The following is a 26,272-nucleotide window of genomic DNA, read 5'->3' as shown; positions in this document are numbered from 1 at the left end:
TGAGTTGCTGCTGTCTAAAAAAAACATGCTTTTCCATTTCTCATACAGGGAAATATAATATTCTCCCTTTTTAATATTTCCTAGAATATTTCATTTTTCTAGGAGAGGGGTGGGTGCTAACGTCCTACAGGACGAAAACTTCAATTGCTAAGGAAGGCAGTTCTTTTGACAAGATTGTTAAGCAAATCATCCATTCCTTAATGAATCCTGCAGTCGTTAAGTGTACCTGCCTCCCCTATTGACTCTGCTTCTCACAAGTGGCTGGCAAAGTTGCAAATGGTGAATATATGACTGTGGGGCTCTGCAGCCATTTAAATTCATACCAGTTGCCAAGTGCCTGAATTTTGAGACCAGTGAGGTTGCTGCAACTGTCGTTAAGTGTGAGGACTGGTTTTAAGTCACCTTTTTCAGTGCTATTTTAACTTCAAATGGTCACTAAACAAAATATTGTAAGTTGAGGACTACCTGTAGCGAGGTGCTGAGACTTGTTCATCAAACTGTAGTTTAAATCCAAGCCTAGTATTTACATCTGGCAAATTTATTCTGTTCCTTTGTTCTGTGCTGCGGTTATTGACACAAACCAAAGAAAAACATTAAATAGATCCACATTTCTCAAACCTGTCAACTTTTAAGACCTGTGGGTTTTAGCCTACCTCTCCCCCCCACACTTCAAAGCAAGATCTCTGCCACGAACAAAAGCGGTGCAAAACAATAAACAAACAAACAATAAAACAAAAACACACTCCCTGCTCTTCTTTCCTCTCCTTAAAAGCATTTCTCCCTTTCCTGTGTCCCCTTTTCCTCCCTTCTCTTTCTTCCTCTTTCCTTCCTTGACAGGCCAGGTGGATTTTGTTTGTTTGTAAAACATTTATTTAAAGTTTGCACCTAGCCCAAAGACTAATATAAAACATCCCCCCCCCCCAATTAAAATAAAGGCGAGTGCAGGAAGCAAAACAGGGGGGAAACAAAAGGGGGTGGGAGAAAAAGACTTAACTTTTATTAAAAAAATATTCATCAGGGGGAAAAAAATAAGCTCCTGTGCTCCCCGACCTCTTTTTAAACAATTATCAGCAAACCCCATTCCTCCCTCTTCAGCGTTGCAAAAATGCAGCCCCTCCTTCCATCCCCAAATCTAGAAATCGTATCTCCACCCAATTTTCAACCCCAAATCCAGGCCGTTTTCCAGCTCTCAAGGCACATATTGTTCAGCCACGTGGGTTTTTTTTTTTTTTTGCAAAGACGCTTGGCTTTTCCTTTGCGGAGCCGTTTTAATCCCTCGGCGGCCCGGGGCTTGGCTTCCTCCCGCCCGCTCCCCCGCAGCCCATGGCCCGCCTGCCTCTCTCCCCGCGGCCAGTAGATGGGGTCCGCCGGCGTCGCTTGGCCTCGCACGCAGCTTGCCTTTTCCTTCCTGCCTGGTTCCTGCCTTCCTTCCTTCCTCCAGCCGGTAAAGATGGACCCGCGGTGCCTCTAACAAAAGACCCCGCCAGGCACCCAGCTTTCGCCGCTGCTGCCGCCGCCGCCGCCGCCACTGCTCCTCTTCAGCTGCTGCTCGCCGGGGTTTGCACGTCTGCCGGGGAAGTGGGGTGCTTGGCGCGTTTGCGTCCCGCGGATCCCCTTTTGTCTCCGACCGCAGCGCCCCCACCCTCGCCCCCATGCCTTGCTGAGACGCTGCGAAGCCCATCCGGGGGGGCGGGGGGGGAAGGACCCCCTGCCGCACCATGGGCGCCCCCACCTTCCCCCCCGCCGCCGGAGAGGGGCTGGCCCATCGCTAGGACCCTTCTCTGGCTGAGGATTGGATCTCTTTCCCTGCCGGGGGAAGAAAAGTTGAGAGCACCCCAAGATCTGCCTCTCAAAGCACTTTTGGGCCTCTCTTTGCACCCTTTTTATTCCTCACACCTTGCAGATCCTGAACCCCTAAACTTTACCTCCACAGTTATCGGGGCATCCTTCTTCCAATCTGTTGCCCTCTCTTGCTGTGGGTGTAAAGGAGGTTCTTGGATCCCTCCAGATTTGATCATAGCTTCCTCAAGCCTAACAGGACTGGTTGCCAAGATAGCTGCTTTCTCTGCACCCCCCTTTTTATTGGGGCTGCTGCACCCCCCTTTTTGATTGTTGAGAAACTTTCCCCAAAGTTTCCCCCATGAGTTAAGTCTATGTGGTTCAGATGGCCGCTCTTGCGTAATTACACCGCATCCTCATTTGATGTTTTCCATCCTGTTGGAAGGGGATATTTTTGCAACTTTGGCCCTTTTGGGTCACAGTAGCCCTTCTAATATTTTGTGGGGAGCGCCCCTCCCCCCAGCATTCCACACCTCACTAGAAAGGCAATAGACCTCATTCTCCAATTTGTGAAGTGCTCTTCCCAAACTTACTTCCATTTCTCTTGTCCTAGAGAGTGCCTCTCTTGCGTCTCGGCCTCTAATTGTAGCTTTTTATTTCCTAACGTGCGGATAAGATTCCCCAATTTTTTAGGCCTCTTGATATTTCAATGCAGTCCAGGATTTCCATCCTTATCTTGGTTATATTGTGAGAAAATCTGAGTGGTCTGTTCTCTCTTTAATATTTTTTAAAAATTAACATAATCCCAGAAACCTTGTTTTAATGTCTTGTTCCTCAAAGCTCACCTATTAAGAGAATGATGTTATACAACATTTCTGCTCTTTTCCAATAGATTGTCGAGTTGTCACGTATATTCTTTAGTCATTCTCCTCTTTTTTGTTTAATGTAAGTACAATATTCCAATTTTTTCTGTGCATTCTGTCGAAAACGCACCTTCTTAGAACCTTCCCTGATGTCCCCCACATCGGAGATTTGGTTAGAGAACTGATTTCCATCAGTTGCTCTGTCACCCCCACTTTCAGCCAGGGTGTACAGAGTCCCTAAAAAAAACATATCAAACTATCCCAAAATATAATTTACCCTTTATTGTAAATTTAAAATAAGACAAGATACCTCTTTTCTTTAAAAGATTTTTTTAAAACCTTACAGGGGAAAAAAAAACTACTGTACTGGTATAAAAACACTCCTTTGCTGGAGCACACAATTTTGCATGTATTTATTTTGCTTGTGAGAATTGCCCTAATAAGCCAGTATTTTCCGCTGAATATTTCCCAAATCTCCCTTTTGCAAACCACAATTGATTTGAATTCCAGTGGGCTGTTTTGCTCCTCTTCCAATCTTCTTGTCCAAAACCAGGGTCTCTAGTCTTCTGTCCTAATTTGTCTGATGGCTTTCCAAGACCCCAACCAGCCACTTCAAGCTCAGCTTTGTAGCAATGTTTTTGGGGCATTGACGGGGTTAATTCAGCCACCTTTAGCTGCAGGACTAGGTGGGGGCCAGAAATACTATTGCAATAATGGGGTACAGATAGCTCCCCCCCAGCAACAGCAGACAACGCTTGGCAATGCTATGATGGTGGACCCAGAACCAGATCGACCCATCGGTTATGGTGCTTTTGGTGTGGTATGGTGAGTGCGGAGTTATTTACTGCCATATAAAGGAAAGATGAAGGTGGAGATTAGGAAAAGGATTGGAAGTACAGGTAGTTACGATCCCAATTCGGACCAGGATTTCCATTGCTAAGCAACATGGTTGTTAAGTGAGTCGCACCCAATTTCACAGCTTTTTACCCCTGGTTGTTAAGCGAATCACTGCAATTGTTAAATGAATCATGCAGTTGTTAAGCAAATCTGGTTTCCCCCATTGACTTTGCTTATGGGAAGCTAGCCAGGAAGGTTGCACAGGCTGATCATATGACTCTGGGACACCGCAACCATTGTAAATGCAGATTGGTTGCCAGGTGCCTGCAGTTTGATCACATGACCATGGGGATACTGCAACACTCATTCACGCGAGGATTGGTCATAAGTTACTTTTCAAATGTTCCCTAAATAAATAATTCTAAATCAAGGGCTATCTATAAATCATAATTCGGTGTTTAAAAATAATTTCTATTAAAGAGATTTTTAGGATAAAAGCAGTACATTTTAGAGAAAAAATAGAGAAAAATAGTCCATCGTAATAGAAAGGAAATAGGGGGGGAAAATAAGGGAAAAATGTAAAATTGTTTTCCAATGTTCTTAAGAACATATCTTAAAATGTATTTGCCAACTTTTAAAATTTGTGGACTTCAACTTTAACAGCATAGCTGGCTGGAGAATTCTGGGAGTTGAAGTCCACAAGTCTTAAATTTGGCAAGTTTTGGGACCCCTGCTCTAGTCTACCCTTTCTAATCACCAAAAGGAAAAATTGCAAACGGAAAGCCATTTTTCTACCTGCAGGTCTGTGACAGATCCTCGGGATGGGTCGAGAGTTGCACTCAAAAAGATGCCCAATGTTTTCCAGAACTTGGTCTCTTGCAAACGGGTCTTTAGAGAATTGAGAATGCTCTGCTACTTCAAGCATGACAATGTGAGTATGGTACAGTGTGCAGAGAACTGCTTCGGGGCCAGAGATGTGTAGGCATGTATTGATTTTTTTTTCCTATCTTTCTTGCTTCTTTTTAAATTTTAACTTTTCATATACTGTTTTTACATTCCAATAATTGTACACAGCGAGGAAAATAGGCGGTTTCAAAATTGTGGGGTCCTTATTGCACTTTGAACTGGGTTGGTATTTTTGCAGACATTTCATTCTGAGATGGTATAAGGGTCTCCTCTTGGGGAGAAGGGTTGGACTAAATGATTTCCAAGGTGCTTTCCAGCCTTATGATTCTAAGATTACTCAACTAGGTAACATCATCAGAATGACCTGATAACTGATGATGTTACCTAGTTGGGTAATGAAACAGCTGCAAGAAAGCATTCCAGCTGAGAGAGCACCAAGGACCCCCACAAGGGTGAGCTACAAATATTTTCTATTGATTTCAACATTTGATTAAATAAATATAAAATGGTGACTCCAGGCAGATTATAGAGGAGAGGCGACAAGAGCAGTTGATCGCATGTGTAGTAGCTCTGATCCAGAATAGGGTGGAATGATCAGGTGGACGGGATCCCTATCTCAACTCCAGAATGTTGGATTTCCGCAGGCTTCTTTATTGGGAAATTGACAGGAATGGAGGAGAAAGGACAAGAAGAAAAGCGTTAGAGCGATACAATTCGGTGAGAAGCAATAGAACCCTTGAAACCCAAACTCTGAATGGAGTAGGCTGGAGTTAATAGCGGTCTTGCTCCTTGGCACAAAGAAACGGGTGAAGGGCAGTTTCACCTCAGGGACATTTGGAGGAGATGGGGACAAACTGATGGTGTGTAGGACTGAAGGAAGTTTGACGAAGGGTCTTTTGCATTGACAGTCATTGCAGATGTGGGTGGCAGGGCCAACCCTATTCTTAGACAAACTATGTAGGCTGTTGCTACCAATTAAGTTTCAGTCCTGTTTCCGAGTAGCTACGTTATTAGTTGCCTTTGTCCTATTTTTATTACTAGGAGGGGGGCGAGTGGTACATTAAGCTTGATAGGCCTGTCATGCCAAAACACCATATTACACTATAGCCGGTTCCATCACTAGTTTCTTGTCTGTGGTGGCATACAGGTAGTCCTCAACTTATGGCCACAATTGAGCCCAAAATTTCTGTTGTTTAGTGAGCTTTGTCCCATTTTACGACTTTGCTTGCCACATTGGTTAAGTCAGGGGTGTCCAAACTTGGGAACTTTAAGACTTGTGGACTTCAACTCCCAGAATTTTGGGAGTTGAAGTCCACAAGTCTTAAAGTTCCCAAGTTTGGGCACCCCTGGGTTAAGTGAATCATACTGATGCCAAATTGCAGTTGTTAAGTGAATCTGACTTCCCCGTTGACTTTGTCAGAAGGTTGCAAAAGGTGATCACATGATTCCGAGGCACTCCGGCCGTCATAAATATGAATCAGTTGTCAAGCATCCAAATGCAAATCACACAACCGTGGTGATGTTGCAAAGGTCGTAAGTGTGAAAAATGGTCATAAGTCACTTTTTTCAGTCATGTAACTTTGAAAGGTTACTAAATAAACTGTTGTAAGTCAAGGACTACCTTTATTTTCAAAATTTGGTTTCTTTTTCTCCTCAGGTCCTCTCAGCACTGGATATCCTCCAACCTCCACAGATTGACTGTTTTGAGGAAATGTATCCTTCATTCCCACCTGTAGCTAAGTTATTTTCTTATTATTATTTTGCCTATTCTTCTGATGCTCCATTTTGTGCTATCTTTATCTTTCGTTGCTTTTTTTCCCTCTGTACATGTTACATATGAGGAGAGGAAGTGAAATATTTATTGATTGATCTTGCTTTTCTTAAGTCTGGTTTGATTCTTTTTTTTTTGGCAGTATATTTGTGTTTGTTTTGATTTTTCTCTTCTCGCCTTTTAAAAATTTCCTCCATTTACCATACTGTTTGGGATCCTCCCCATTATTTTCTCATGTAATTGTTTAAAGTAGTTCTTTGAGATTGCCCTTGCCACCGTTCCTTGCCAAGTTTCTCAGCCGGCGTCAGCTATTTTCAAATGATCAAAGTTTATGTGGAATCCTCTCCTTCTTGCCCCAGTTTGTATGAAAAATTTACTCACCTGAAAATGATTGACTCAATCACTAGCTTTGCTCCAATCTTTGGATTTTGAGGTCAACTGCAGCATAGTATTCAAGACAGGTTTTTTATGAGATTGAGAATGCTAGGGGATCTGAATGCTCAATCCTCTAATCCAGATGTCCACAGCCTTTGGACACTGATAGGTACAGTTGCTATTTTAAGTCTTTCAATAGCTGGCATAGATGGCTCTCGTTTATCCAAAACTAAGCTGGGGAAGCTGCTCTCCATCATTCTTTCAAAACTCTGAAGAAGTTCTATATCAGCCAAAGTTCCTTTGTTGTTTCTGGGCAGCTGAACAATCTTCCCACAAAGCATTAGATTGAAGTCTTCCTTCACTAGGAGTTTTTTGTGGTCTGGTGGGACGCAGGTGCTTTCTTAGAAATTATGGTAGGACCTTTGTTCTGGATCCTGCTAGCTTCCACTTTAAATTCTTTGGACAGTTGAGTACATCAACCTAATAGAATATGAGATAGGCATGGAACCTGATGGATATTAAGGTCTGTGGTGTCTGGTGAATGAGATGCCAGGGTCCTTGCTGGAGACAATGGCTTTCTATCTATGAAGAGTAGTGAGAATGGATGGTCAGGAATGGTGTGACAGTTAAATCCTTGGTATTTTTTTAGCTTGATTATTTGCTCAAAGAGCACCACACTCTGTTTTCAAGCTCAGAGGGCATCAATGATTCCATGATTCAGGAATGGTGTGACAGTTAAATCCTTGGTATTTTTTTAGCTTGATTATTTGCTCAAAGAGCACCACACTCTGTTTTCAAGCTCAGAGGGCATCAATGATTCCATGATTCAGTTCTGAGCTACATATATTCTCTTCTAATGGTCTAATTGTTCCTTCCTCTTCTCTTTGTATGTCAATGTTGCAGCACCTAGATAGGGTTATCATATCTTACGTGTAATCTTTCCAACTTCACCTCCTCTCTCCTTTGCTATTTATTACTAAAAGTTGTGAGTGTATTTTTTTAACCTCAGCGGTCAACAACACAATTGCATTTATTAAGTTTGATTTAATTTATATGCTGCCCATCCCATTAGCAAACAACTCTGGGTGGCTTGAAACATCAACGCTCACAGAAGCCACTGTATCAGATATCACTGCTTGCTTGGTTTTTTTTATTGTTAAGAATATTCTAATCTTTTCACAATCCCCCATTAGAGTATGTGGTGAGATTGTCAAAATTTCATGAAATTTGAGTGGCATTTGTGGGCAGGAAATATCTCATCTTGAGATTGTGCAGTGGTGTCTAATACTAGAAAAGATTTCTTACACTTATTGTATCTTCACTTTCGTCTTCTTTTATTTTCCTTGCAACTAACATAAAGAGTTTCCATACTGATTTTTTTAAAAAAATTCTTAATAATAGTTACGTTTAGTCCATTCTCACTTGCATTTCTTATCTCAGCTATCTTGTGCATCGGTCTGTTTTGGAGATGCTTTTCATGTTCTATAGTTCTTTTTGATTTATGCCAGTCTTTTCTTATTTTGTGTCATTCAAAATTCATGGAAGCTGCAATCCCAGCCCATGTACAGAGTATCAAGTTAGGGATGGCTGATCTGTATAATATTTTTATTTCTAAGTGTTCTAGTTGTTGTTTTTTTACTTTGTCCATGCCCTTTGTGCCTCCTAATTCTGTTGGAGCCTGTTGGTTTTACAAAATGGTGGAAAAGTAAATTTTCTTTTTTACTTACAATGGGAAGAGCTGGGTATTCAGATGACTCTCATTCTCTGCTCCATTCCCCATCACCCTCCTTGACAATAATCATCAGTTATGTTATCACTGAATTGATGCAAAGTGACCTTCACAAAGTCATAGTTTCTCCACAACCGCTCAGTTCCGATCATATCAAGGTCTTTTTGTATCAGATCCTCAGGGGTAAGTCTGACACTTATTTATGGCAAATGCCATAAATTGGGAACTATCCATTTGGGCAAAGTTCTTTACTTAGATTCAGTATGAATGTAGAAGAGGGGAACTATCTGGCTTGGCAACCATATAACATGACAGGGATTGTAATCATTCAGAAGAAAAATGTGAACAAATAGGACAGTGTCTATACAGTTGACAGATTGATGCATAGCCTGTAATTGTAGAATCACTGATTTCAAGTTAGAAGATTCCATAACTCCATTGATGATAAAGTTGTGGGTGCCAGAACTTAATCAAGACTAGGAATAATTGAAGGGGATGAGAAGCGAGGGCAAGAATAATCAGAAGTATGGAAGATAAGTCTTATGAAGAATCAAAGAGAGTAAAGGGTACTCTATATTGTTTCAAAGGGTGGGGGGAGACTGGATCTCAGGGGCTTCAAGTCCCATGAAGAAGAAGATCCAATTCATTGATAGGATGCTATCTGTCTAATGCTTTGACAGTTGAGTGGTTGGCCAAATGAAGCATTTAGAGGAGTGTTGAGATCTTCCTTGTTGCATGTCTTTGAATTGGGATGGAGAGCCATGGGGGTGGACATTCAGCGGGGGTTTAATGAGATGACCATACAAGTTGTATTTCTGTTGTCCCTCCTGAAGGATCTCTTCCACATGTCCTCTAACATTTTCTCCTCTCATGTTGACCCAATTTCTTAAGCCCCTTTCCCCTGCCTCTTTCCTTTGCTACCGTCTTTCTTAACTGTGTCCAGTTGTACTAAATTCACTTTAATAGTTTTCCTTGCCTTTTCCCTTCTTTTCTGACATTTCTGACAAAGTTGCAATTCCATAATATAAATCTGAGAAACTTACCATTGAAATTCACTGTTGTTGCATTATGGGCAGCAAAAGCTCTGAAGCAAAGAGCTTCTTTTCGGGATTTCAGAATCATGCATGCATATGATTTAGCAGGCAATTCTCTTAGAAGAGATAAGGAGTTTCCCTTTTAAAATTTTGTTACCGTATTTTTCGAAGTATAAGATGCATCTTTTTCACTCAAAAAAGAGGGTGAAAATCTGGGTGCATCTTATACACTGAATACAGCATTTTTGGCCTCCCGAAACCTCGTCCCCTTTGCAAAGATGGCCGTGCATAGCCTTTAGGAGGCTTCCAGAGTGCTCCTGGGGGCTGGGGAGGGCAAAAATGCTCCTTCGGCCCTCAGGAACACTCTATAGGCCTCCTAAAAGCTATGCATGCACTTTTTTTTTTTACAAAAAAAAAAAAGGGAGAGTATTTTGGGAGGTCTACAGAGTGCAAAAACTTTTTTAAAAATTTGCCTCTTCAAAATCTTGGTGAGCCTTGTACTCCGGTGCACCTTATACTCCAAAAATATGGTAGTTATCAAATGCTAAGGAAATTTATTTAGAGTCAAGCTTAACCCCAAGCTCACCACTTTGGCAATAGTATGGAACTTATATAAAAGTTTATTTTTGAAAACTATGTTGATAATCATACCTAAATGTCTATGGAGATTTTCAGTCATCCAGATCATGGTTGTCCCAAAGGTGCTTTTTCAAGAAGCAACTGGACTTCCTTTGTTTTTCTTTGAAGACGTTTCCCTTCTCATCCCAGAAGCTTCCATTCTTTCTATTCCACATCCTTCCACCGTTCATTCAGAACCAAAGAAGCTTCTGGGATGAGAAGTGAAATGTCTTCAAAGAAAAAACAGAAAGTCCAGTTGCCCCTCAAAAAAGCACCTTTGGGATATGTTGATCATGGAAGGAAACGTTTAATTTTAGTTTTAATTTTTATTGCATCTGTAGACTTCAGTTAAGTTTGGGAACACCCAATGTGTTTTCTTTCTCTCCTCGATTCTGCAGGGCTAAAATATTTGCACTCTGCTGGTGTCCTTCATCGGGACATCAAGCCTGGGAACCTTCTGGTCAATAGCAACTGTGTCCTTAAGGTAATTCATCCTTGTAGCCAGCCCAGGAAGCTTTCAAGATAGCCGCCTCCAAGGAGACTCTGACGTCCAGCAGTTTTAACTCTGACGGCCAAAGATTAAACGTTTTCTCGCCCTCCCTCACACTCCAGTCACTGTGAATCACACTACTATGCTAAGAATAGGGATGTCCGGTGTATAAATATATATATGGGTGTGACAAATCTATAAGATTTTAGGTTTTGTGTGGTGCTCAAAGGCATCATGGGTGACATTGCCCACCATGCTGCAGTTTTTAACCCATATCTTCAATAATTCCCTGTCTCTTAGCCTTGTAGCTGATAAAGCCACAAAAGTGCTATTTTTTATGTGACAAAAGAAGGAAGTTATTAACCCTGCAAGAAAAGATCAAATGGGTTGTATTTAATTTAATGCGATGTGCTAAAATTTCAGATATAAAAACACGTATTTGTGTATAGGTAGTCCTTGACCTACGACTGCCTGCCCACTATGATCCTAAGTTGTGATGGTCATTTAATTGAGGCAGCCTTGTGATCTTGCTTAACGATTCCACCTCTGATCTCCTTCATGTGATCATTAAATGGGTTGGGGAGAACTTGAGAATCCTAGCGCAGGCCAAGGCCCACCTATCCCAGCCCTGTAGGGCCTCCCTCATCTTCTGAGACACCCAATGCTCTGCTTCCTGCCCCTTGTTGTCTCCATAGGCTTTGGGCCTGCTCCCCCCACCCCTACCAAGCCCTACAGCCCCAACCGCCATTGTTCCTCAAAAGCGGCGTGAGATTCCCTTTTGCTGGGCAGAGAATTCTGGGAGTTGAAATCCACACATCTTAAAAGTTGCCAGGGTTGTGAAACACTACCCTAGATCCACCCACCCGGCTCCCATTTTAGACTACACCTGAATTAACACCATTCAGTGGCATTGAAAGAATACTGATTCCCAGAAGGAGCAGCAGATAGTAGAGAGAGCTAGGTCTGGAAGTTTCATTTCTCTAGAAGCTTACTCAGGTTGACCACACCTTTTCATCTTTCCTTCAGATCTGTGATTTCGGTTTGGCCCGGGTAGAGGAGCCGGATGAGTCCCAGCACATGACTCAAGAGGTGGTTACTCAATATTACCGGGCCCCCGAAATCCTGATGGGCAGCAGGCATTATGGACGTCCAATTGATATTTGGTCTGTGGGCTGCATTTTCGCTGAACTCCTTGGCAGGCGCATCCTCTTTCAGTCCCAGAGCCCAATTCAGCAGGTATCTGTTCGGACCTAGGCTTCCCCCAAAAGCATGAGGCAGAGTCCTGGTCCCGACAAAACCCCTTTTATTAAACGAATGTGAATTCCTCTCATTTACATTTAGCAAGGCCTGTCATACAGTCTTTCAAAGGAATATTTATGGCTACAGACCTTATCTATCTAGGAAAGCTGCCATGTAAATATTTTCCCAATGAGGTGCCGGACAGATCTTCACACTCCTGAAACGAATCTGACTGAACTAATTGCTTCCTGCAAAAGCCCACTCCCCTTTCGCTCCTCTTTTATTTCCTATGGGAGGGGCTGATCATATTTCACCTGTGACTTTACTCCCAAGTCTACCTGATTTCTGTGTTCTTTTCTTCTGGCAGCTCTGTGCATGGGCACACTGGGGACAGGCTCCAGCTGTTCCTCTGCCTCACTGCTGTCCAGCTCTGAAGGCACATGATCACTGCCAGACGGCCTCGGCCCTGCCTCTGCCTCTGACGCAGAGCCCTCATCAGAGCCTTCCCCAGACTCCAGGACTGGCCCATGCTCCTCCCCAACCTCCTCACTGTCCGACTCTGCTGCCCGCTTTGCTGGCGGGCCACAACAATATCTTAGTAGTTCTTGAAGAAAGAGTTGCGAGAGGGTGTAGTTGCAGAAGGCATGAAAGAATATTTCAGCTTGTGATTCCACAAAATATCCACTACTTAACACCGAAGAAGCAATTTACCTTTCTTCATTTCTCTCTCTGTTTCTTCTTCTTCTCTTCTTCCTTCGATCTATGGGTGGCAGTTGGACCTCATTACGGATCTTCTGGGGACTCCTCCCGTGGCTGCCCTCCGTTCGGCCTGTGAGGGGGCCCGTGCCCACATCCTGCGTGGCAGTCACAAGCTGGTGAGTACCAGCAGGGCTGGCAAGGTAACAGCCATGTGGGAGCGAAAGAAGCCTCTTAACCACTTTGCATCTTTTTTTCCCCCTAGCCATCGTTGTCTGTCCTTTACATGCTCTCTGGAGAAGCAACCCACGAAGCTGTGCATTTGCTCTGCCGCATGTTGGTCTTTGATCCAGTGAGTTGGCAATGTAGTCCAAGGAAAACTTTAGAACCCAATCCAATTGTCTCTTTTTCCCCCATCTCTTCTTTCTCTCTCACACATATTCATCTCACTGTTGTTGTTCCGGTTGTTAGGGGCATACATTGAAGACACAGAGATACACCAGCCGATACGCTAGATCCGTGATGGCGAAGATATAGTATGCGGAGCCATTCTTGAGAGCACGCAAGGCATTGCTCTGTGAGCTCCAGTGCGCGCGCGCGCGCGCTATCCAGCTGATATTTGGCTGTTTTTCACCCTCTGGAGGCATCCATGAAGCCTTCGGAGAGCGCAAATGTTATGTCCTGGAAGACGCGGCTTGGCTGTTGCTGGCTGCCAGGATATAACAGCAAAACCACCCAACGCACAAACCGGAAGTCTGGGAATGGACTTCTGGTTCACATGTTGGGCTGTTTTTCGTCATCAAGACATTTCAGGGAAGCCGCCTGAAGCTTCCGGAGGGCCCAAAAACACCCAACGCACAAACTGGACTTCCGGTTTGCTCTTTGGGTGATTTTCTGCCCTCCCCAGCTCCTACAAAGCCTCTGGAGCCTGGGGAGGGCGAAAAACGGACCTAAAGGAGTCACCGGAAGTCAGAAAATGAGCCATTTCCAGCCTCCAGGGAGGCGGGGGAGGCTGTTTTCGCCCTCCCCAGGCTCCAGGAAAACTCTGTGCGCATGCACGAGGCAGCGGTGTGTGTGTGTCATTCGCGCATGCATAGGGGGCACGGCACGGGGGGGGCATTAAATTATGGGGGTGGGCATGCAAGCGTTCACGATAGCACGCACGTGTTACTTTTGCCATCCGAGGTGAAAAAGGTTTGGCATCACTGTGCTAGATGGTAGAAACAGAATACAGGCAATCCTTGATTTACAGCAGTTCATTTACTGACTGTTTAAAGTTATATAACAGCACTGAAAAAAAGGGACATGGCTGTTTTTCACACTTTAAGACCATCGTATTGTCAGGTGATGAAAATTCAGACTGACTCATACCTATGACGATTGCAGGATTATATGATCTCCTTTTGCAACCTCCGGACAAGCAAACTAAATGGGGAAACCACATTCACTTAAAAAAACCTGTCTTGCCATCTTAACAACTTCAGTGATTCACTTAAGAGATGTGGCAAGAAAGGTCGTAAAATGGGGCAAAATTCACTTAACGTCTCACTTAGCCAACAGAAATGTGGGATTCAATTGTGGTCATAATTCGAAAACTACCTGTACGTTCGGTCCTCATTTAGTGGCATTCTCAGCAACCATTTGCCAATATGATAGTATTAAAAATTTCAGACCATCACACACATTTATGATCAAATTTTGTGTGCCGTAGGGTAGCATACACTGAAATGAGAGTAACGCTGGCTGTCTCTTTATAAACCTAAAAAAAAAAAATACTTTGTTCTAATCCCCTCAGTTCCTTTCTGATTTGCTCCCTTTTCAGATTTGTTCTTTACATTTTTCCAAGAAAATATGGTCACTGTCCTTACAGGCTACTTCTATCTGCCAACTCTGAGCAACATACAATTCTCCAATACGTGATTAATGTTAAAAACATTTAATCGAACTTGAATTTATTATAAAGTTATAATCAGATGTGATTAGTACATAATGGAACCCAGCCATATGCCTGGTTCCCTTAGTCATTTAAATTTTTATTTATTTATTTATTAAATTTATATGCCAGCCATCTCACTATCCAAAGCAACTCTTGGCGGCATATAAATTTAATTTAAAAAAAATTTAAAATAGGATTTCTATAGGGGAGTGAATAGAGTTATAATCGGTGTCTTGCTGGAGGAATGTTTTTCTCATCTTGCTCTACTGTAAGGCAGAAGCCAAAAAAGACATCATGGCTTAAGAGAATAAGCCAACAATTCTTCTTTATACATATTGCTAGCAAATCATGGATGGAACCATCTGCATGTTTTTGGCTACCCTCACAGAGAAGAATAGGGGGCAATGAAAAAGACACCTTTCTGTGCAAAACCAGGCATTGAATTGAGATTTCATAGCTGGTTGACCCTATTATATTCCTTGCACACAGCTGGTTATTTGCATTATTTTAGAGCGTCATTGAGGCGACTTGGAAGGGTTACCTAGTAGTACTAATGGTCCCTGTAGTCTGCATTTTTTCTGGAAATCTATTCATACCCCTACACTATTTGATTACTCGGGTCACCCTGAGGACACAGATAAACCTCCAAGTGCTTCAGTGACCCTCAGAAAGGATGCAAATGACTAGTTGTCTGCAAGGAATATAAATCCTTCCATTCCCCACTATCCTGTCAGAGCTCAAGAAGCTTCTTGGATGAGAAGCAAAATATTTTCAAAGAAAAATGAGAAAAGTCTAGTTGCCTCCTGAAAAAGCACCTTTTGGACAACTATTATCTGGATGACTGAGATTCTCAACAAACCTTTAGGACCAGTAGCTTAGCAACCATTCAAAGCTGTGACCTACCAGAAAAAGGGGATTTATGAGCCAGATCTGAAGTCCCGACTGTTTCTCACTACCATCACAGTCATGTGACTGCACTTTGGGCACTCGGCAACATGGCCACATTTACCACCCGGTTTGCATTGTCCCATGGTCACGTGACTGCACATTACGACCGTTTGGTCAAAAAAAACCACACTTGCTTTCAGCCATGCTATAAAGAACAACGGATTCAGTCAGCAATCATGGTGTTAACTTAATAACAGCCACAAAGAGTTGTAAACGCAGGCTGGTCATGTGATCGGCCCATTTTACAATCCTTAAGACTTAATGACTGTAATAGGAAGGCTCCAATAGCAGTCATAACTCGAGGACTACCTGTATACAAGAATTCTCTCAGCGGGACCTTTTGGGTGATCCTCACTGTCCTTCCTTCCGCAGGCCAAGCGGATCTCTGCCAAGGATGCCCTCTCTCATCCTTACCTAGATGAGGGGCGACTGAGATACCACACCTGTATGTGCACTTGCTGCTTTTCGGTCTCCTCCGGCCGCATTTACACCAGTGACTTTGAACCCCGGGCCGACCCCAAATTTGACGGCTCTTACGAAAAAAACCTTGCTTCTGTCTGGCAGGTTAAAGGTAATAGATCGAGTCCAAACCTCCTCACAAATCTTGGGGATTTCAGAAAGCTCCATTCTTAACATAGTGGTGTTTAGAATGCAACATTGGAGGCTAATTCTGCTGACTGTCAGCAGTTCGATCCTGACTAGCTCAGCCGTCCATCCTTCCGAGGCAGGTAAAATGAGGACCCATATTGTTGGGGAGGTAATATGCTGATTCTGTAAACTGCTTAGAAAGGGCTGTAAAGCACTATGAAACGGTATATAAATAAGTTCTATTGCTATTCCCAGTTGCTAATTTAGGAGCTAAATATTGATCTTAACCCACTATATGATGTACATGAGGGCAATTAATGCACAAAATTCTTCCATGAATTGCACCAGACTTTGAAATTTAAACCTTTGATCTGATTTGTTTTGGATTGTCTCAGTTCTCCATCCTCTGTATTATCACCTTATATAATTAGGGAGAAGTCAAAAGGTTAACCCATTGTTTCATTCTAAGAAGCACATCCCATTTGGGTTGCTAAATCCTCCAATTCCCCTATGCAGTCACGCAGCACTATTGGCATCTATTGATTTTGGAGGATGAAGACATCTCTAAACAGGTGATGAAGATTTTGCAGTAGTAGGGATTTATCCAAATCTGCAGGTGAAGTTATAAGTGTACACGGAGCAAGTCCCTTGAATGGCAAGCTGTCCAAATGTGGAGTACTGTTGTGATTCACTGCTGTTTCCCTGAAAATAAAACCTCCCCAGATAATAAGCCCAATTGGGGTTTTGAGCGCATGAACTAAAATAAATCCTCCCTGCAACACAGCAGCAGCCATGAGGTGACCCTGCTTGCCGTTTCCTGCACTTCAGTAATAATAAAACCTCCCCGAAGATAACGCCAAGCGCTTATTTTGGGGGTCATAAGGAAATAAGACCCTGTCTTATTTTCGGGGAAACACGTTATTCTCCTGTGCGCTGCTTAGGGAATCCAAGCATGGGCTAACTTTGTCCATTAGCCTAGAGACTGAGCTATGTAAATTGATGGCCACGCTTCCCCTGACTGGACTAGTTCAGTTTGTTAACTCAGTCCAGCCTTAAGAGGCGCAAAAACTTTTCTCTCTAGGTTATTAGACCAAAGTATTCATCATTATTATTCAGCTTGGATTCCCTCGCAACTCCGTTGTGTGACAGCTTCTGAATCTCTTTCGCGGTTGTGTCGAACTTTCCTGCATATGGGTTTGTTCCATTTTCCTTATGGTTGCAATTCACTAATTGGTGTTCCTAAAGCCTTTGAGGCCAGGGAACCTGTTATTGACAGCGTTACTGCCTACGGCGTACTCACTGGGAAGGTTGGTTCGCCGCCTTTGTTTGCCTTGTAGCGGTTGGGGGTCGGTTCGCTACCCCGCGCCGTCCACTTCATCTGCTATCTGCCATTCCCCTGGTCTTTTCCTTTTGCGACACGCGGAGTCTGGACGCCCCATCGTCAGGTCGCTGGAGTCGCTGCCCTTACTTTTGTCATCACGCGCCGCCAAGAGCAGCGGCTGCGGTCGCTAGCTGCTTGCGAGGCTGTGTTTTCCATGCTGTCGGCAGCAATTTTCTTGGCCAATTTGAATTTCCCGCCGCCGCTGTAAGTCGCGGTGGCCATTTTGGAGCCAATTTCGCACCGAAAACTTAACGATCTGGGAGCGGTTTTTCTACTTTCCGGCCACAGTGACGTAAAATTGCCAGTTATCTTGCTCCACGAACGTCGGTTCACCACCATGCTGCTGGAGCATGCGCTTGATCTCTTGCGGCCTCTGTTTCGATTGCGATCGGCATTTGGCCTGTGTTTGATCGTGATCTTGAGCCTTTTCAATCCTAGTATTACCTTGGCACATTGTTATACTACCGGGGGCAGCGCTGGGACTTCCACCTCCCCTCAGCTGTCCTCCGATGCCACTGGGACCTCTTCCAGAGTGGGTAGGACCACCACCAGGGCTGCTAGCCACAGATCCTGCGCTCATTCAGCGGCACCTGACAGGGCCGCTAAGCGCGCCAGCAAGACTAAGAATGGGTCTAAGAATCCCACAACACCCAGGCTGCCTCCCATCTTACTGCCTGAGTGGCCTTCTACCTCCAGCTTAACTGGGATTCAAGGTTTGTCCCCAGACCTTCCTATCCCCCAAGGCTTAGCCACTGAAGTACCTGAATCAGGTCTTCAAGGCTTATCTGGCCCTTCTGAATCCAGCACAGGCTCAGTTCCTTCCCGTTCAGGGGCCTCGTCTACCTTTACTTCCACTGCCGCTGGCATTAGACCGGAGGACAGTTCTGAATTTGACCTTTTCCCTGGGCTCAGGGACATGATTGCCGCTGCCATTTCTAGGAGAGTAGATGCAGAATTGCAGCGCAGGAGTCAACGATCTAGAAACCTGATTTCTGCTAAGGATTTATTCACTTCTCAGGCTGATCCTCCTTCTCTCTTGCCGTCCACCTACAGCGAGAGCTCTCTTCTAGGAGAGGAAGGGGACATTTTTGGATCTAGAGTTATCGGATGATGAAGGCCTGGTCCAGGATAAAGTTCCCTTCTCGGGCCTCTTCAGGCCAGCCTTATTTAAATCCTTACTTTAGGCCAAGGCCACCTCTAATTTGGGGGAGCAGCCACTCAAGCGAGCACCGAAGTGGGGCTTTACCCCACAGAACGCTTATTTGCTGAACAGGTGCAGGAGCGGGAGGCTTTTCCATCGTCCAAAAACAATTTGGGCGATGGAAAAGCCTCCCGCTCCTGCACCTGTTCGGCAAATAAAAACAAAAACGTGATCCAAAAACAATGGTCCCAGCCCCACCGCGGTTACACCTCCTAGCTTACGCCTCCACACCGGAATTAGACACCATCCTACAGTTTTCTACTGTTGGTCCTCCGATAGCGGCTTTGGCTTCCCCAGCCCTCATCCCATCCGAGATTTCAGAGGGCAGGGCTTGAAGGTTGAGGACTGCAAGGCTGAGCTAGTTATTCGCAAAACGCACCAGGCGGTTGCATTGGTGTTGCGTGCCGCTACGGCGGCTTCCTTTTTCAATAGAGCTTCTTTAGTCTGGTTAAGACAGCTACAGGAGAGACTAGCGCCAGAGGATTTGCGCCTTCATCAGGATGTCATCAAGCTGGTGGTGGCATTAGAATTTTCCTCTGATGCCACGCTCAATGTGGCCAAGTTCGCATCTCGAGCTGTGGCATCCAACATAGCTTCTCGTCGCCTCTTATGGCTACGTCATTGGCATGCAGATGTACACTCTAAATGGCGCCTTGCTTCCACCCCCTTCAAGGGCGGTTTCCTCTTTAGAGCGGCACTAGACCCCATAATGATTGAGATGAGGGACAAGTGAAAGGTACTCCCTTCAACCGCCAGGTGCACGGATAGGTGGCAACAACGTTACCCTTGGCGGCAGCCTTATCGTGCCGGGGATTTGGGATACACCCCCCTCGCCTATACCCGTCTATCTAACAGATCCTTCTCTCAGTCTCAGGAGAGGTTTCAGGATAGAGTCAATACCAGGGACAGAGGTAGACACCAAAACCAACAACAAACCCAGGCCCGGCGGCCCTTTCGTGGCGCCAACAACCGGTCCTTTCGTAGGTACCGGTGGCTTGCATGAGGTTGGCCCTATTGGCAGGCGTTTAGCTCCCTTTGCCCACCAATGGGAGGCCACAACCTCGGATGCCTGGGCTCTTCAGACCGTGAGGCTGGGCCTCACTCTGGAATTCCTGGCCATCCCCCTGAGACGTTTCATCAGATGCCCGGTTCCCAGGTGCCAGGTGAAAAGACGCCTGAAGCAGACAGAGATTCAGCACCTCATTTCCATGAACGCCATAGAACAGGTGCCACAAGGGCAGGAGGGTCTAGGATTTTGTTCCATATTTTTCCTAGTTCCCAAGAGCTCGGGAGGATGGCGAGCAATCCTGGACTTGAAACGGCTCAATTTCTATCTAAAGTACCAAAAATTCAAAATGCAGTCGTTCAAAAGCATTCTAGCGTGCATTCGCCAAGGCAATCTGCTCACCTCCATCAACACATGCCAATACATCCGGCCCATCAAAGGTTCTTGCGCTTCCATTTTGCAGGCCGTCATTTCAAGTACCAGGCCCTGCCATTCAACCTATCATCGGTCCCGCGAACCTTCACCAAATTGCTAAAAGTGATTGCAGCCTCCCTGAGGTCAGTTCCCGTAAGGGTCAATTGTTATTTAGACGACATCTTGGTCTTATTGTCTTCCCGGGACCAAGCTTGTTGCGACCCGCAGCAGACGATCGACACCTTACAAGATCATAGCTTTGTACTGAACTTCCCAAAGAGCCATCTGCACCCGACCACGTCCCTTCTACATCTCGGGACAGTCATCAATTCAGAAATGTGCATTGTGTCCCTTTCTCAGGAGATGCAACGAAATCTGCAGTCTCTGGTGAGTCAAGTGTCCAATCAGAGGTTACCTTCCCTCGCAGTACTGTCCCAACTTCTAGGGAAGATGATACTTGCATAGACATTGTCCCTTGGGTGAAGTTCCACGCGCGACCACTCCAGTGATTCCTCCTCCCCTTTCAGAGGGCCCATACCAGTCATTCTCACACCAGGACTCGCTTACCGACCAAGGGGTCCCTGTCGCTCCATTGGTGGATGTCATCCTGAATCCTCAAGGGATGCCTCCTCAAGGAACCGGAGCGTATCATAGTTACAACAGATGTGAGCCAATTTGGGTGGGGAGCCCATGCCCTGGATCGAGTGGCACAAGCTCGTTGGACCGCCCGGGAGCTGCGGAACAGCATCAATTGGCTGGAGCTATGAGCTATCCGTCTAGCCTTCCACGGGTTTCGGGACTTGCTGACGTCCAACCATGTGTTGATACTCACCGACAATGTGGCCTCCAAGGCGCATGTCAACCGCCAGGGGGGCACGCACTCCAAATCTTTGATGATGGAAGCAGAACATCTACACCACTGGGCAGAGAACCATCTGTTGTCAATCCGAGCGGAGCATATATCGGGCACCGCGAATGTCCAAGCGGATTGGTTGAGCAGGGCCACGGTGGATCAGGCGGAGTGGCGGTTACACCCAGCCCTGTTCCAAGAGCTCTCCCACCGCTTCGGTCAACCGCAGGTGGATTTGTTCCCTCAATCCGACAGCACACACCTGCTGTGATCCTACACCATGTTTCAGGTACCGGGGGTGGAAGGCACTGACGCCCTTCACAGTTCTTGGCCAGAGGGTCTCCTTTATGCCTTCCCGCCCCTACCAATTGTACTGCTAGTCATCCAGAAGATTCTAGCGGAACGGGCAGAGGTACTTCTGGTTGCACCGATGTGGCCGAGGTGCCCCTGGTATGCCAACCTTGTCCACCTGTCACTCTCGCGTCCATAGAGGATCCTGGACGATCGGATATTCCTCTCACAAGGGGCCCTCATTCATCCGAACCCACAGCTACTACAATTAGCCGTGTGGCATGTGAGCAGGCGATCCTGAGTCAACAGCATTTCTCTGACAGGGTCATTTCCACAATCCAGGCAGCTTGCCACCTGTCGACAACCCGTATCTAGGAGGCCTCCTGGCGCGCCTTCTGCAAATGGTGTTGAGCTACAGATACAGATCCAAGTACCAAGGCGACCATACCACAGGTATTAGATTTCCTACAGATGGGCATGGACAGGGGCTTAACACCTAACACCTTCTGCTGCCAGATCGCAGCTTTATCTACCGTGATTAGTGGTGGGCAGGGCCACTCCCTGTCACAACACCCAGGGGTGTGGACCTTCCTGAAAGGTGCATCGAACCTAAGCCCACCCATGGTCCATCGTTACCCCACCTGGGACCTTTCCTGGTGCTCAAGCTGCTCCATTTGAGCCTATTCGGACCATCTCTCTCAGATTATTGACTCTTAAGACTATCTTTTTAGTAGCCATCGCATCGGCTAGACATGTGTCTGAGTTGGCAGCGCTATCCATCCGGGATGACCTCTGCATCTTCCATCCGAACAGAGTCGTCTTATGTTTGGACCCAACGTTCCTTCTGAAAGTCAACTCGTGGTTCCACAGGTTGCAGGAGATCATTCTCCCGGATTTCTGCCCACAGCCATCTCATCCCCAGGAACGGTGTTGGCATCACCTAGACATCCGTTGTTCACTTCGCCGCTACATGCGACGCACGGTGTCGTTCAGAAGGATGGAGGCTCTCTTCGTGTCTTTCTAACCAGGCACCATGAGGCAAAAGGCATCGGCCCACACTATCAGCCGCTGGTTGAAGGCGTGTATTGCCCTCGCTTACGACTGTCAGTCCTGACCAATTCCCAGTCGCATCACTCCCCATTCCACCAGGAGTGCTGCCACGACGGCGGCTTGGGCAACACAGGCCTCGGTAGAGGACATATGCAGGGCAGCGACCCGGTCATCGCCGTCGCCCTTTATCCGCCATTACAAAGTGGACGTTTATGCCTCGGCTGTGACGTCCTTTGGACGACACGTGCTGCAAAGGGTAGTTTCTTCGGCTACGACACCAGACCAGCCTCGCTCCCGCCCCTAAAGTTTATTGCTTTGGTATGACCCATGCTTGGATTCTCCAAGCAGCGCATAGGAGAACGACCGTTGACTTACCTGAACGGTCCTTCTATGTGTGCTGCGAGGGGAATCCAAACCCGCCCTCGGCTTCGGCTGTTCTGGGCCTTACTCACCTGTCTCAGATTACTTACCTGACTTGCCTTTGACTCTGTACTACTTTTTGCATCTCTCAAATCGGCTGAACCTTCGTGCAAAACTAAACTAGTCCAGTCAGAGGAGGCGTGGCCATCAATTTACATAACTCAGTCTCTAGGCTAATGGACAAAGTTAACCCCATGCTTGGATTCCCCTCGCAGCTCACATAGAAGGACCGTTCAGGTAAGTCAACGATTGTTATCCCAAATTGTTGTGAAGGCTTTGGCTTACCTGAGTTAGGAGAGGACCTAGTTATCTGCAGGATCGCATCCTACCACACACGTCCCTGCGACCTATCCGCTCACACAGGGAGGGGCTCCTCCTGGTGCCGTCTGCTAGGCAATGCCAGCGGGCGACACCTAGGAGTAGATCCTTCTCTGTGATGGGCCCAACCCTCTGGAATGACCTCCCCCCAGACATTCGAACCACCACCGACCTCCGCTCCTTCCGGCAAAAGTTAAAGACTCACCTATTTCAATCAGCTGGCCTGGCACTGTCTTAGTTTGACCTCCCGGGATTTATTTATTTTAATTGGGTTTTAAGGGTTTTATAGGCTTTTAACGTATTATATTTATTATTCGATTACAGTCTCATAACCTCCTTCACTAGTATTAATTTAATTGTTTATGTATGTATTTTATAATGTATTTTAGTGACTGTACACCGCCCCGAGTCCTCTCCGGGAGAGGGGGCGGTCTATAAGTGTGAATAATAAATAAATAAATAAATAAGAATGAAAATACATAGAAAAATAGAGAAGGAAAGAGAGACATACATTATGTAAATATAGGACTACAGATTTGGGCCGCAAAAATTGGGACTTTTGTGGCCCTGGTGTTGACCAAATAAAAATGAACTCTTTGTTTTTCAGAGCTGGTGCACAGGTTTATCTTGGAACAGCAGCATGGGAAAAGGGTCCCCCTCTGTATCAACCCCCAGTCAGCTGCCTTCAAAACTTTCATCCGGTAAGTCTCCGAAATTGGTGGCTCCCCTAACCAGAAACCTTTGCAGATTCCTTTGATCACGTGATCAAAATTCAGCTGCTTGGCAACTGGCTCATATTTATGACAGTTGCTGTGTCGCAAGGTCATGCGATCACCTTTTGCGACTTTTTAACAAATGGGGAAAGCAGACTCACTCAACAACCAGCTTGAATAACTTGTCAACGGCAACGGTTCACTTAAACAACTGTGGCATGAAAGGTTGTAAAATGGGGTGAAACTCACTTAACAAATTTCTCATCAGTAGAAATTTGGGGCTCAATTGTGGCCGTAAGTCAAGGACTGCCTGTCATTTTTTTTTTAAAATTCTTCCCACCTGGCAGCTCCACAGCATGGCATTCTTCCAAGGTGTCCAAAAAGGAAGAGAGATGAAGCTGCTTCTTGGATGGCCATGATGGAAAAAAGAAAAGAAAGACGAGAAGAAGAGGGACGGAAGACACAAGGGGTAGCCGAGAGATGAAAAGGAGGCGGAGGCATGGCTCTTCATCCTGCACTCTTGAATATTTTGACTCATGGACAGATGCATTTGGGAAAGAGGGAGGGGGAGGAGAAATGTCTGGGTCATTATTATATTACTGTTATTTGGAAGTGGACAAGTTGGGGAAGGGAATTTTTCTCCCCCCTGATGGATGTTTTTTTCCTTTCCTCTGTTCCTGTACTACACTGGAAAACTCTTGGGTTGTAGGCACTGTCTTTGTGAATTCTTCCCCTTCTTCCTCTAGGTCTGCACCAATATTTTCCCCTCCTTATACATATGGGCTCTTACCTGGCTTCCTCTGAAAAGGATGACCAGGTTGGAATGGAGAGAAGCTTGTTCTTGAAATAAGGGGTTGTCTGTTCTTTCTGTTTCAAAGAATCTCCCCCTACCTAAAGACTCTGACTGGTGTTTCTCAGCATTGTCCATTTTAAGATGTCTGGATTTCAACTCCTAGAATTCCCCAGCCAGTCTGGCTGGCTAAGGTTAAGAAACACTGCCTTAGACTTAGGATAGATGTCTTTTCCCACAGATCCCCTTCCCATTAAAAGATTTCCCAAACAGGGATAGATGGGAGAAATAAATAAGGCTGAATTTTCTGAATCTACCACAGAATCTACCACAGGGTTCAGGCATTTCTTGCAACCAGGAATTGTGTCTTGAGTTCTTGTCTTTAGTCTCTTCCAGGAGCTTCTGGGAAACCATGTAGCTTCCTTAAACTTATCTTACGCAGCTGGGAAAAAAACCCACAGAACTTATTTTGCGATAAGATGCTAACTACTTCTTTGGTGTGTATATTTGGCCTACTTGCTTTCCAGATTTCCCTTATTCCCAGCATGGACACCTCCTAAGCGGCTGGAGGCTCTGACGCACTTCTGCTGTACTTTCAGAAAGTGTTTCTTTTCTTTAAAAATATGTGGTGTTTTCTGAAAAATTGAGGTTTTGGTCTTCATGCTGGATGTGGAATGCCCGTTAAGTTATCCCCCAGGCCCTTCACCTTTCCTGCCTGCAGCCAACTCAGCCTCCTTCCTTGATTCAATGTATTCCTCCATTAATTTTCCACCACCACCCTTCAAAAATCTACCTCTTTTCTCCTAATGGGTTTCATGTGTGCATGTGTTTGGGACACTTGTATTATTAATTTTGTATTTTTATTTTGTTGGTGGTTGTTGATTTATTTTACTTGGCTGGTGTTTCATCTCTTTTTGTCAATGACCTGTTATTAATTTATGATCAGAGCAGTTTATATACTAGTTTAAATCCCGAATGTGTGCGTATATTTCTTCCTTGTGTCTAGAAAAAAACAAAACGCATGAGAGGGTGGGGGGGGACGACACACCAATAACATAGAACCAATAACCTGGAAACTTGAACTGTCTTTGGCTGTAATAATCCCCCTCCTTAATTTAATTGTGCTCCATAGTAGCTGAATTAAATTTATGCTATATATTTTTCTCCTGTAGTGGGTTTGGTTTGTCTCCTAGTCTTTTTTTCCGCTTTGAACGGGACCAATTGTTGTCACTGCTGAGCAGGAGCCAAGCTGTCACCTGAGTTAAAAGATAAGTCTGATAGGAGGAAGTTCTTTGCTCTCAGCTGACAACTCCGAATGGGTGTGCCCAGGAAGTGATGTGACTCGCCATGTATCCCACATCCTTTCCTCCACTGTTGTCAAAGGCAAGTCAAGGGTACATTACGCTCTTTGGAGGCCAATACGCTTGAATATTGAAGACAGAGAAATCCAGCACAACTTCCAACAATCGAGGTTAGACATTTTTTTCACCTCCCCTTCTTCCAACTTCTCCTTTTGCCTCCCTTTCTTCCACCACCACCCCTCCCTTAAGTGCAGCCCCTTCTTCCGTGACTCTGAGCTGAAAGCAAACTTCACATTTCTTCCCTGGTTTCCTATGGGTGGGCTGGGATTACGGCTTCAGACTTCTCAGATATCATCTGAAGGGAAAGTAGCATAACTTTACAGAGAGGCAAACAGAGAGGGCTAGCTGATAGCCTGTCTTAATGTTGCTCTTTTGGACTTGTATAGTTATGGTGACTAATCCCACCTTTCCTTTAAAAAACACTTCATTTAGCCTTGTTTGATAAATTAAGGGAAATCCACTTTATCCAAGGCTATCTGGAGATGGGCCTTCCTAACTATTCTTCAGTTTTTTAATGCTACCATGGCAAATTTGAACCCAAAATAATATGGAAAAAAATACTACAGCTTCTTCAAACTTGTATTGTTCAGATACTTTGGCCTACATATCCCTGGTGTAGAGTACAGCTATACAGCAACTTGGAGTTGATCCCAAAAAGTACTTTGGAG

The 26,272-nt window shown here is 45.2% G+C and overlaps 1 protein-coding gene across 1 annotated transcript; it reads left to right on the top strand.

Annotated features, from left to right (window-relative positions):
• The first annotated feature begins 1,315 nt into the window (after window positions 1-1,315).
• Window positions 1,316-25,399, top strand: LOC309381879 (serine/threonine-protein kinase NLK2-like). Its single transcript, XM_081933186.1, has 11 exons — window positions 1,316-3,467; window positions 4,281-4,410; window positions 6,043-6,098; window positions 8,337-8,443; window positions 10,311-10,396; window positions 11,429-11,638; window positions 12,415-12,516; window positions 12,603-12,689; window positions 15,594-15,792; window positions 23,348-23,441; window positions 23,801-25,399. The coding sequence occupies exons 1-11, from the start codon at window positions 3,226-3,228 to the stop codon at window positions 23,847-23,849; spliced, it is 1,362 nt and encodes a 453-aa protein (XP_081789312.1). The 5' UTR covers window positions 1,316-3,225; the 3' UTR covers window positions 23,850-25,399.
• The last annotated feature ends 873 nt before the right edge of the window (window positions 25,400-26,272 follow it).

This window comes from Natrix helvetica (assembly GCF_964273705.1).
Source record: "Natrix helvetica genome assembly, chromosome: Z".
Classification (NCBI taxonomy): Eukaryota; Metazoa; Chordata; class Lepidosauria; order Squamata; family Natricidae; genus Natrix; species Natrix helvetica.
Note: the sequence above shows the minus strand (reverse complement) of the source record. Positions and strands in the feature narration are given on the sequence as shown.